We start from the raw sequence: 13,710 nt of genomic DNA, 5'->3' as shown, positions 1-13,710 counted from the left end.
GCATCAAACACTCTTCGCAATCACACTCAAGTCAAGTCACCTTTATTTATGTAGTGCTTTACACAATACAGATTGTTTCAAAGCAGCTTTACAGTGAAAATAGGAAAATTATGCATGTCGGCTGTTGTCAGTTCAGTGTTGATTCAGTTCCGTTGAAAAGATCATCAATTTATTAATAAATTAGTTCAGTTTGTCTATTAAGCAGTTCTGAAAAACATTTAATCGTCCAGCCCAGTTCAGTTCTCATACACAGCGTTAGTACAGTCAGATCAATAATATTGTTGAATATTAAGTTTCCCCAACTTGGCAAGCTAGAGGCGACAGTGGCAAGGAACCCACTCAAAAGTATTTAGGCCTAAATTTAAGATTTGGTGTTTTGAATTGCATATAATTGCATCTATTTGGATTACACAGTTTTAACAAAAACTAATCAACTTAATGTGATGCATGTTTGTCAGTCATACTGAAATCAATAAGATTTCTGTTTAGTACTAATAAACTTAATGTGTTTTAAATGCAAAAGAACCAGGTCTAAATATTTATCATTAATAAATCCAATCTTATATTTGAACTAAATGAATATTGCTTGTTCTGTATCTTGCCGTATTTCCACCATGTTAATGCATTTTAACTGAATGAATTGAATTGATTTCACAATGAACAGATTGATGCTCGTTCGAAGCTATTTGAATAAATGCATTTTGAAAATGATTATTTGAAGTAGATGCAAATACTTGATAACAAACTATGCCATGATTTGGAAAACCTTGCCTGTTTCTTCCCTGTGCTGTGACAAATATGCATCACAATAACCCTTACGAAAAAGAAGTATACTTCAAGTTAAATAATGTTCAAGTATATTTTTAAGTATACTTTATGTAGTAAGTATACTAATATCAATGTGTACTTGTAGTAAACTTGTAAGTGTACTATTTCAATACTGCTTTGGACTAAATTGGCCCACTTTTAGTATATAAAAGTATACGTTTAAGTGTACTATAAGTATACTTTGAATACTTAATTATACTTTTAAGTATATCTCGATCAAAAGATTGAGAACAAGTACAGGCCAAATATACTTGGACTTTTCTCTCAGTATAATCAAGTACACTTAAGTGTAATTTTAAGTACATTTCTGAGAAGTACATAAAATATATTTTTGAGAAGTATATAAAATGTAGACTGAAAGTATACTTTCTTATTTTTAGTTTAAAAGAAGTATACTAATAGAACAATTGAATAAACGTTAGGGAAGTTCACTTCGTAAGGGAAGTTTATTAGTATGTTAAATCTGTGTAGTCCAAACAATTCAAATATACAAATCGTACATTTTCATTCAATTTATTTTTTGATTGCAGAATTGAATCGCGAACGAAAATGCAAGTTCGTATCGATGCAATTAAAATTTATAGTCACCCATTTCTTGCAAACTGGCAGTAAATATAGTATTTACCGCTCAAGTTACTCATTTCCATCCAGTCAACTTCCAGATGACGTTCGAACAAGAAGCGTCATGCTGTTTGGTTGGTATGGCATGACATTACTCATTCTCTGAAGTGCATGGTACACTTCGGCTCAAACTGATCAACACTGACTGGTGCCATGAATCAGGCTGGGCTGGGATGCCTTGTGTCCCTGACCAGCGCTGCCTGGTACTTCATATGTAGCCTGTTACACTAATGGGAAACGTGTGAGGAGGGAATTAATGCCATACCACCCAGGGAAGCGAACCTTACCCGCCCTCGACCGGCTCCAAGGCCCCGCAGCTGGCTGCAACCCCATGTTAATCCATTCTAAGCGGCAGGTTCAAGACTAGGCTTTTGCCGTTAGGCCACCAACGGCGAGGTGTGTGTGTGTCCTTAGCCGGACTTTTTCAACACAAACTAGCCTGATTAGCCCGAGTATACACTGAACGCATTTACTTTTGAGAGAGACTCAACATGACATTGATACAGTCCTTGAACGTAACTCATTTGCAGTGAAAAACCGGAGCAGATGTATTCAAAAAAGTCTTCAAAAACAATTTTTTTTTTTCAACAATATAGCGTATTGTATATCAGCTTCTCAGAGCATTCCATATGTACGGTGAATCAGCTGGGTTTGGAGCCGGAGGAGAAGTTAATGTGAAAGATCAATGCCATCTGCTGCTGGGATCCTTCAGGATACTGACATCTGGGATGGAATGGGGATTGCAAGTGTACAGTGAACTATAGGGTTGCTTTGGTAATCTTGTTATCCGTCAAGCTTTAGCATTTGCAGGTGAACTATTAATGTGTTTCTGATTTGTAAGCACATCAAATGTTTTCAATCATTCGCTGGTTTTTCTCTGGGTCACGTCCTTACATTCCATTTCAGATACAAGGTGCCTGTTGTTTCGCGCGGTGTGCAATTTTTCTTTCCATGGTGCCTCAGAAGAATTAAGAATTGTAAGAAAAAGAGACACACATTTCACCCTAAAATCAGAGGAAAAACTGTGTAATTTGTTTATTTTAATAATAATAAACATTATTTTGTCCAGACAGTTTGTGCATTCTTCAGTATTGATTCTCCCCTTAATTAGAGAGATATATATTCTTTAATCATTTTGCACATACATTAGTGCTCAAAAGTTTTTTAAAGCAGTATCTGCTCACCAAAGTTGCATTTATTTGATCAAAAATGCTGGGCTGATTTGGTGTTCGAGAAAGATTTATTATTATTATTAATGTTTAAACAAACAAACAAACAAACAAAAAAAACAGTTGTGCTCCTTAAAATTTTGGTGGGAGCTGATATACATATCTTCCAGGATTCTTTGATGAATTTATTTGAAACAGAATTATTTTTGTAACAATGTCAAAATCTTTACTGTCACTTTTGATCAATTTAATACATCCTTTCTGAGTAAAAGTATTTATTTCTTTAAAAAAATTTTTTTGAATGGCAGTGTGTATATAAATAATATAAATAAATATTTTTAGAAATATAGAAAATATAGCCTTTTTCTTATAAGAAAATACTTTTTATATTTTTATTTATTATATAGGCTATAAAATGTATGTGTATTTAAAAAAACTTTTTTTCAGAATACTGACAATGTTTTATATATTTATTTTCTCATTATCAATATTTTCATGCCAAAAAATAAATTTGTTATATCTTTATTTTTTCCTCTTGATTTTGGGATGAAATGACCTGGAAGTATCTTCGTGAGATTCACTTGAGATTCAATTCCATTAGTTGATCCATCCAAACAGGACCTTACCTAAGTGCATGCATCACCAAAATTCTTGTAAAGATAGAGAACAGATAGACCACCAACCGCGTTTAGCGCTGCGCTGCAGCTGCCCTTCAGAAACAAACACCCCAAATATCTCCTTTGACCATCTGTTTACATGCTTGCTCACTAGAGTGTTCCAAACTGAAACATCCTCCACGCAAAGCTTTTATGAGAAACATCAAAATGCTTTCATACACCAAGTCACTGTACTGCCATGGTTACCATCAGCCAATAAATGTCAAGAAAAATGACCAAAGTTTACTACACAGAGTCTCTGGGGAACATGAGCGATGTGGTTTACTGTGAGGGGAAAGAGGCCTGCGTCCCAACAACAAATAGTTGAAGGTATGAGTCGTAGTGTGCTGGCACTGAATCAGAGCAAACAGTGGATCTGACATGAGGCCACGAGAGGGTTCTGACTCACTCGGTCTGAGGCACCTGCTCTGTGGGTGTGTTTGTGTGTGTTCATGTGTTTGCTTGTGGGTTTGTGTGTTGGTGCAAAGAAAATGGCTGGACTCTATTCTGAGTGGATGCCTTGGTGATTAGTGTGCACAACAAATGGTGCATGGGTTCGGGACGTACAAAAATAATCTTTAGAAACAATTTAAGTGCATATTTGTGCATTTGATTGTCCTGCCTGTCCACACTGTAAAAACAGTTTTCCTTCCAGAAGTTGTAAATAAAACAAAGGTTATTTGAGTATATTTTACATGAAAGTGCACTTTTAGTCTTTCTACTTCAAAAGTTCAAAATTCAGTGTGTTACTTGCCGTTTCTTTGTTATTATGTGTGACATTTGCTAACAATTTCTGAGTGCAAAATCTATACCATTTTTTTCCAGTGCAGGCAAAAAATACTTTATTTAATTTAATTAATTTAATTTAATTTACCTAATTCAAATTAGTTAATGCAACACAAATCTTTAACAATTATTCATTTATTATATATTTTATTTAATTTGAGTCTAATTGTTTGGGGACTTCATGGTAGAGCTGCATGATTAATCGTTAAAAGATCGCAATCTCGATTCAAACTCGATTCAGAGTATCGTTATTTCTGTGTCACAAATATTCAAATAAGCACAGAAATACTGAGATAAAATTTTCAACAACCATTAGTTTAAATTTTTTTATTACATTTTTAAAACCCAATAGTTGGGTTTGTCCATATTTGACCCAAACATGTATTGAAACAACCCAGAATATTTTAGTGAAGGGTAATGGGTTTGTTCAATTCCCTAACCCTAAGTATGAGCAATAGAAATGATGCTCGCCTTAGCAAACACCACTAGCTATAAAAAATGTTTCAAGGGTTTCTGAGGGAAAATACAGGTGGCAACAAGATTTTCCAGTGACATTTCTGGTCAGCTTAACCAAAGCAAGAAAAGCCTTGGCTCTTTGCACCCACGGCCTGTAGCAATGAATCCATCTCAAAGATTTTGTGCCGGGTTAACCGGTTGATGTGCAAATAATCTGCTTTTCCAGGAGCCGAAGTGGAAAAAGCACAAACAAACAGAAGACTTCATAAATACAACTGAGTCATTTCCTAACATTTAGCTGGCCTGGCCTTCGTATACAGGCATAGGGCCTCTATTCTGTCTCGTTTTCCAAAAGAACTGACCCTCTCCCACACGTACACACATACACGCACAATAAAATCTAATAATGTAATAGAATAATGTGTTCTTTACAGGGACGCAAGAATTAGACCCATCATTTCTGGGTTTGTCGGTCACTCTGGAAAAGTCATTTCTGTGTGTTTCTTTCCTCTTTCAGCAACATATGGATGCGTGGCTTTTTGATGTGTTTTGAGCTACTCCACAGACGCTCCGTTTCCAAGTGTGCTGGACGTCATCATATGGACGCTTCACAGAAAGGCGTAGTGAACCTTCTCTCAAATTAGCGTGCCGCTGTGGGATAACAAAGGCCTTCCGATCCGCCACAGACCCTGTCCGAACTTCAGCGTCCCTCTGGCACGGGGCCAGCAGTCATATTCCAGCTCGGTTGGGTTCCCCTCATCAAAGGTACACGCTGCATAGTTTCCAAACGCCGACCGCCAGAAATCTGGAAATCGGATTCTGATGTTGCATGAATCTGGTCAGAGGAACTACAGATACTTTCGGTGTGGTTTGCACTAAGTGAGACGAATCAAATTACTGTTCCTTGCCAAACTGAATCCCTCCCAACCAGTGCCCAGACTGATGCTCGCAAAGCCATATGGTTGTATTTCCCAACCTTTTTTGATGCTTTAAAAAGAAAATTGGCCGAACGAACTGTTCTATTCACTAAGGTGCATCTTCAGTCAATATATCATTGTAAAGTTTCATTGAAGAGTTCATACTGCAATTTTTAAGGCAGATTGTTATTTTTAGACATGAATGAGTTATGGCCCTGTTTACACCTGGTATTTAGATCGGAGATACATACCTGTTTACACCTGGTGTCTGTCTCTTTTGTCCACCTTCAACCACTTCTGTCCTGATTTCTTTGAGGGGAGGGTCTATGGGCGGGTAAATGTATGGGCTTTTACAGATCTTTCAATCTAATGGACGAAATAAGCTCACGCAATTTACATATGAACACAAAAGGAGACGACGGAAAAACACACGGAGAGCAGCAGCTTTTGTTTCTGCTCTGATAGCCACTACTAGACCACGCTGAATGCTGTGAGTGTGTGTTATAAATCAGGAGTGGTGAGAGAACATTGTGCTTAGTATGTTTTTGGTCTTCAAACCAACCTTGGGTCTTCAGCCTACAAAGTTTAAATCCCGTCTGGCTAGCGCGCTTCTCATAAGTCAGTAGTCGTCTTCTGTGGCTGTTGAAACGCATTCGACCACATGAGCGTTTACACTACGAAAGCAATCCAGTCAAAAGCATTTTCAAATACCTCTGGAAGTGGATGAAAGTGGATAAGCTCAATCTATTTTAGACCCCGTTTACAGCTGTATTTAGCGTTGTCCACTTGCCATCCGATCGACCAAAACACATCTAAATATCAGGTGTAAACAGGGCCTGAAAACAATGGAGTATAACATCAGTGATAAACTAGTAGTTTCAGTGTGTTCTGTAACAACTTCACTGCAAACGGTGACCATCCAGTGACCAGGGTCATTCCTGCAGTGCAGTACCTTTGAAACTTAAAATGCATGCAATGGTTCATAAATATATATAATTGTTTCATTTATTGTTAGTTTCTATTTTTATTTTATATTTTATCTAATCTATTAGGACAATTAATGCAGACAAATTACTGAATAGTAGGAATGACCCAGCTGAGGCACGTCTATGTGAAACCAAAGCATACTATGCCACTGATATAGTTGTTTGGCCAATCCAACGACTGAAATGTTTTATGGCTCTCTGCAGTGACCCTGACCCTGCTTTAGTTTTCCCCTGATCTCTTGGGTAGTAAGAAGTCAAAGGGTCGGAGCTTGTAGGCTGACAGAAGAGGAGGGACGTTGGGAAATGCACATTAAATGTGAAACATGGTAGGGAAGTTGTATTGCCATACAACTCAATTAAAGCTTTATGGACTCTTTAAAGACAAACCATTAAATCTAACACTCCCTGAGAATGTTTCCCCACTCTAAGAGTGCTCTGGATGGAGGAAGTCAGCTTTTACCGTTGCATGAAATGTAATTTTCATTAAAAGCATTCATTCTGGGTAAAAAAAAAAAAAAAAGGAAAACAGTTCCTTCTTGGGCTGAATGAATATCTGGTGAATAGAAACCACAAAGGCTGTTGAGTTTTTCCATACCAGACCTGTGGTTTGGTCTATACAATGACAAACTAACGTAGCAAGAAATAGAACACTTTTGGATAAACTTCAGATTGGAAAAAAAGTAGCCAAACACACATAATTATGCTAAAATCAAAGCTGCTCAACCCTCAGTGGGCTTTAGGGTCATTGTGATTTATTATTCCAATGTTTGCAATGTTTCTGCATGAATATTTGAGTTTAGAGATGTGAATCATGCCTAGAGTACCAGTGCAGTAGTTTCCAAGAAACTTGACACGCATCTTATCTTCTGATGTGTTCCAGATTGATCCATCGTTGGACAAATCCAATGGATGTGATTGGCAAATCTATTTAAAACTAAGATGCTTCCTTTGTTGACATACTTTTGAGTGTCACTACTTGACAGAGCCAAAAAAATAAAATAAAATGCTACTAATACAACCATGTATGCTTGAAAAACATGCATTTCCTTTTCTATTTCTTTTGAGATTATGCAGTGCCTTCCCATAGTTTAGAAACACAGTGTTGGACAATACGCTTCTTTTGGCATAAATGCATTAGAGTAACTTGTGATTATAAATAAAAACCAGCAATAAGGATTTTTTTCGATGACATCATAATGGTGAATTATACACATCACAGCAGCAGTGATGTCTGATTGCTGGAATAAACTCGGCTTGGGTTTCTTTTTTAAGATTACACGCCATTAGAGCTAGCTGATTGATAGCTATTTTAAATTTAGTACACAACAAACCAATTAAAACACAATTTAGAGATGCATTTTCTGTGTTTTGAATTCATTATTTTTTCATAGTTTGCGTTGTCCCTTATCAATGGAGTATTTATGCTGATATTGTCCAAAACCCAACTTTTCCTATGGTATTTTCAAGCTTTTGGAGGGCTCTTTACATGACATGCTGGTTTCTGGCTTGTATCTGATTCTTACTCAAATCAGATTATCACCTTTGAATTGTTTGCATAAAGAAAATGTCAGATTTCCAGTATTGCATAAAGTAACCACATGCCATGTTGGTCTATGCAACATCATGTTTGTTATATCATGACTTTTAAAGAGAACTTCATCATCCATGGTTTATTTTTTGGTTTCAAATAATGTATTCCCAGATGCACACTGAATGAAGATCATATATTTTTTTCATGATAAATACACATCATTTACAAATAAAGTGGTTATGCAATAAATACATCATAAAAATCTGAGCATTATACTTCATGTGCAATTGCACTCATTTTGAAATGTACATGGGACAGAAAAAAAAAACATCTTCAAAGCCACTGGAAAAAGCAAGCACTCTCATTAAAATATTTATTTTCACTTTTTTTTTCAGTCAACATAAATATATTCATATATATTTCTTTTCTTCCTCCAAAATAGCTCTTTGAATGTTCTTTTGTATAAATAAAAGTCTTCATTGGGGGGAGATGTAGTTCTCATCGGCACCCGCAGCCCTCCACCACCATGTCCTGATAGTTTTTAAGAATGACTTTCTCGTACTCATCCAGGTACAGCAGCGATATGGGGCTGAGCTCTGTTGGGACGCAGCAGGCTCTGGGGATGTTGGAATTGACCGAGTTCACCAGCGTCTGGACGATGGCGTGATTGGTGGAGTTCAGGTGGTCCGACAGTGGGAAGGGACACTCGCCGTGGCAGTAGAAAGCGTGGTACCCCGGCGGCGCCACGATCCACTCATTCCAGCCCACGTCGCTGAAGTCCACGTAAAGAGCGTGTCTCCTGCAGTTTGTGCGCTGGTGCTGCTTCCTGCGCTGCTTCGGCCCTCGCCGCGTCTGCCGCTTCTCTCGGTTCGAATGCAGGACAGCCGAGCCTTGCCCGTCGTGGCTGTAGGTCACCAGAAGCGGTCGGGCCTGTGCCCACGAGTCCTCGTCCGTGTGAAGGGATCGGCTGACCCTCACGTGCCTCCTCCGATTCCTCTCGGCCTCCTCAGATCCTTCCGGCTTCTCAGGATGGAGCACTTCCACCAGGAGCCCGTGGTTGTGCTGGGATTCACGGGCCCAGCGAGCCACGGCCGAGCCCACGTCGAAGCTCTCCCAGCGCGTGTGAGAGTCCTGCACCAATCGGGTGTCGAGAAGTCTGGTGAGAGGCTCTTTGGAGGGGGCCAGCGCTGGCCTGAACACCTCGTAAATGTTAATTCGGTGGAAGCCACCTGCGCCGGCGTCACCGAGAACCTGGTCCCTGAAAACCCGCAGCTCAGCGGCCGTGATGAGCTCCTCGACGGGAACGGAGGTAAGGTTGAAGAAAAACTGCTGTGTTGTTTTTCCACTCAGGCTGGATAGTGCCTCAAAAGCCTCTGGAACGACAGAAGAAAGAGTCTGTTAGAATCGTGTCAACAAATTAAGAACACTGTTCGATGTGAACTATACACTTCTTCAGGCTGAAACCTGACATTTTCACTTTGACTTTGGATTTTCCACTCAGCATTTTCTTGTCTGGCCTGAGTGAGAGATTATACAGTAGAACCAGGTGTTAAAATGAAAGGCTACCTGCAAACGCAAGGCTGTTTGTGTGGCTGTAGAGTGACAACATTCTCTTGTTTCCAGGTCTTTATCGAATAAAGGTTGCAATCAGCAAAGGAACAGCTACTCCTACGACTCAATGCCCTAAAATAAAACGCTCTTAGACCAAAGAGCTCACATAATCTCTTTTGAAAAGAGACGTTTTGGAAATTCCATTCCCAATAATCCAACCTATCTGCTTCATAATCACAAAAAGCCTACAGAAGATAAGCACACTTTATTTGATGTGGGAAAGCCCAGCTCTTTCTTTCCCTCGTTCTGTCTGTCTTTCCTCACCTTTTCCTTTTTCTCCCAGTCAATCCGTCTTGAGGGGGAGTGACTGTGAACATGTCGGGGCTTGTCGAAAGCAGTTAGCCACAGTTATGAATGTATTGACATTCCTAATTTCTGTTTGTATGTTATGCCAAAACAGCAAATCGTACAAGTCGTACATTTAAGAATCTCTCAAAAGGACTGACATCAAATAAAAGCTGCTGAAAAGCTCCGTATGGGATGAAATTTTAAAACAATGACATAATATTGCGTCTGAAACTTTTTGAGGGATTTAATAAAATTCCTGTTAGGTCCTCAACCACCGAGTTTACCATATTAAGACAATGACAAAAGCCTGAGGCAAAGGAGGTGCCCAATTACTACTCTGGTGTTGCACGAGAAAAAGTCTCATTTGGAGTAAACGGGGAGAAACTTAATGCAAGTGCTTAAATAGTTTGTTTCAATGTGAGCACACAATAAGCATCCTTGTTTGCAGTGTGTCAGCTCAACCACTGGATGTCATCCATCCGAATCTGTGCCATTTTACAGCCTGTAATGACTCTCGTATGGATCCCTCCCCCTCTCTTTACCAGGGTACAGCAAGTTAGCGTGATTTTTCCTGTGTTGCCATGAAATTAAAGTGAAATGTTTCTAAACTGTGTGCTATAGTTTATGTTTACCTCTAAACAGACTCCAGAAAGAAGCCGTCCATGAACAAGGCTCAAATCTTCCAGAGCAAGAGAGGGCATGTTTCTCGAGTGTTTAAATCAGATAACACACCTAAAAGAGACTTAATTGACATGCCACCTGATCATACTCGGGTTGATTTCATTATAAAAAAAACAGATTCTGTTACTAGTGAATTTAAATCTGACCATTCAACAAGGCCACCCACAATCTCCCTACTGGCTCAAGCAGTTAGGCTAGAATTACTCGGGCATGTGATAAAGAGTTGAGCAAAGCTAAAAACACACGCACACAATATCTGTATGAAAGGTAGTGCAAAAACAACCCCCCCCCCCCACCTCCCACCCCATTGATGACTCAAAAACATCAATGTCAGAACTTGATGGAGAACAGCAAAACTAACAGCCTATGCGCAAATACCATCCTGGATTTCCTCATAAGGCTTGTTACTGTAATCTGTGGATTCTTGGAAAATAACTAGTGCATGAACTCCACACCTTGTCTGGAAAACTACTCTAAGTGCACTCAAACACTATCAATTATTTGCAGTAAAGTCACCATTAGGATGCAATTTTTTGCTTCTTTAATAATAGTGAGAGCTGTTTATGGAATGTCAATAGTTTCCAAATGGTTGCATCACATCATTCCTTAGAATTGTAGAATGTTCTGGGAATAAACAAACACTCTTTTAAGCCTCAAACTTCAAAATTTTAATTTAAAATAACCTTGAAACCTAAATTAGACTGCACAAAAATTCCCAATCAAACATTAGGCCTCACCTTCGTGATGAAAACTTCGTATTGTGTTTGCTCTGCTGGCTGCCCGTTCCACATGCTTTCCCATAGTGCTCCTGGGGCGCCGGATGTTCGGGTCATCGTTTTCAGAGTGCATATTATACAAGTCCAGCATATACTGAGGGACCACCGCTGATTTGCTCGGCGTGGGTCTTCGCTTCAGTCCGAACATATTGAGCAGCCGTAGCTCGAACTCGTTCAGGAAGTTTATATCTGATCGCTCCGGTGTGTGTCTCCCAGAATCACTGTATTTCCGTCGGTCGATCTCGGGAATGAGTCCAGCGGCACCTCCCAGCAACACCTGACCGAGCAACAGCACCGTGAGAGCGCGGACCACAGCGACCATGATCAGTCAGTTCCTGTGAAGAGAGAATACAGATTAGTCCTTCTATCAAACTGACAAATGAGCTTATTTGAAATAAGTGGGGTTTTTTGTTTGTTTTTTGCATCTTAGGTTCAACAAAGAACATTCTTCTTACCATCAATCAACCAAGTTCATGATTTAACAAAAAAAAAAAAGTTTTACGCACTGTTATAGGATAACCTTTTTTAGTTCCACAAATAACTTTTAGAAGTCGTCATGCACTGCTGCTTTAAATAAACAAAAAACCAACACACTGATCTTAAGAAACCGGTAAGGTAAAAATCTGTCCTCAAGTCCTTCAAAGAACCATTAAATAACTTTGTTTTAAAGAGTATACAGTATGTTTCTGATAACTATACAGCCCCCCTGGAGCAATCTGGTGTTAAGTGCCTTGCTCAATGGCACAATGGTTCATAGATCACCCATAGATAAGTTCAAACCTTCAATCACTCATAGAAGTCTAAAGTTTGTATGGTTATTATGGAATACCTGTTCCTTTAAGTCCTAAAAACACTTTTGACTACCAGCCCAGAACTTCAACCACTTTATTGCATGGAAAAGATCCCTAGCCACATTCAACCTGTGGCTGCCTCAAACCACAGACATATCTAGATCTTTTGGAGATGTATGTGAGGCGATGAACACGCACACGCACACAAAGATTAAGAATAATATCCCTGCCGCAGGCTATAATAAGAGATTGATCTACAGTGAAAGCAGGAGACTCCAAAGAGGATGTCAGACAAATGGGATGAAACAGGAAAGAGTGAATCAAAAGGAATCGAAAGAAGGGAGAGACATGAAGACAGCAGACATGGAGTCTGCAATTAAAGGGAGATAAGAGAGCAGTGTCTAGGTGGGGGTCTGCCTTTAGATCATGAAAGGAAAGTCTTCAAAAGGACTGAATGTCTAGCAAAAGACCAGGCAAAAGAGAGGCAGAGTTGTGAGGCTACAGGTGGTAGATCTTACGCAAAAACAACTCAAGCAACAAAGACGACAAAGAGATCTGATGATAAGGAACCAGAGAAGTGTTTTCTTTTCATTTGCGCATAACTCCTGACCTTGCACACTACATGTATGCACTTATATAAGGTGATATACGATGCATTATGTTATATAAATGTCAGCATTGGTTTTAATACACTCGCGCTGTTTGCAAAACCTAATATCAAACAAATAATTAGTAGCGTTACCGAAGGAGGAAGCGCTGTGGCCGGTCTGCGTTCCCGTCGTCTTTTAAGTTCCTCATGAATTCGTGTTTTAATCCACAAGCACTTTTTTTATCCCACGACAGAGAGTCGCCGCAACTCAGGTCGCCTCTTCTTGTCCATACTTGTGCAGCACTTTAAACTAGACTGTGTTAAACTCTAACGAAGAGCGCGAGCGCTTAGGTCAAAGAAAGCAGCAATCCCAAAAGTGACAGCGCGAGATCGCAGAATCCTGGATTTGTCATTTTTTTGTTTTGAAGGAAAAAAACTGATCATCAGAAGTTTTTGGAGACTGCTTGGAGATCCATCTCTGCGTGCACCACGCGCCGCGTCTGTGCCATTGATTGGAGCATTTCGCTCCGCGAGCGCGAGGCTTTTTGTTGTCTGGTGATGTCACAATGACTGTCATCATTAAAGTCCATTGAAATGCGTCGCGTTCTCTCCATTCAAACGTTTGAACATGCCCACAGTGTGCGTGATGATGGATAGAATTTGTCATTGCACATATTCTATGTGTTCTACACTGTAAACATGTTAGTAATTTTACCGGGAAAATAATGTTAGAAGACTAAATACGGTTAAAAATAATATTAGATTTTAAAATAGGGGGTTTCCAACTTTAAACACTCCCAAATGCGATTACTATAATATAAAGGACTCTGTATTTTCATGTATAAAGAGCCATTTACAATGTGCAAATATAGGAAAAATGAGTTTTAAAAAAACAAATAAATAATTGACTTTAATTTTGTCATTACAATATAAAACCAAAATAAATTCTTTAAATATTGTCTGAAAATATGTGTTGTTTCAAACTGGCAGTGTTTGTGAATATTCTTTTAGATGTTTAAACCTG

The 13,710-nt window shown here is 39.0% G+C and overlaps 1 protein-coding gene across 1 annotated transcript; it reads right to left on the bottom strand.

Annotated features, from left to right (window-relative positions):
* Positions 1-8,065: 8,065 nt before the first annotated feature.
* bmp2b (bone morphogenetic protein 2b) lies at positions 8,066-13,207 on the bottom strand. Its single transcript, XM_084091597.1, has 3 exons — positions 12,840-13,207; positions 11,268-11,641; positions 8,066-9,323 (listed from the first exon to the last, which is right to left on the bottom strand). Exons 2-3 carry the CDS (start codon positions 11,626-11,628, stop codon positions 8,449-8,451), a joined length of 1,236 nt encoding a protein of 411 aa, XP_083947723.1. The 5' UTR covers positions 11,629-11,641; positions 12,840-13,207; the 3' UTR covers positions 8,066-8,448.
* Positions 13,208-13,710: the final 503 nt, after the last annotated feature.

Source organism: Abramis brama, assembly GCF_963993115.1.
Source record: "Abramis brama genome assembly, chromosome: 18".
In the NCBI taxonomy this organism is placed as follows: domain Eukaryota; kingdom Metazoa; phylum Chordata; class Actinopteri; order Cypriniformes; family Leuciscidae; genus Abramis; species Abramis brama.
Note: the sequence above shows the minus strand (reverse complement) of the source record. Positions and strands in the feature narration are given on the sequence as shown.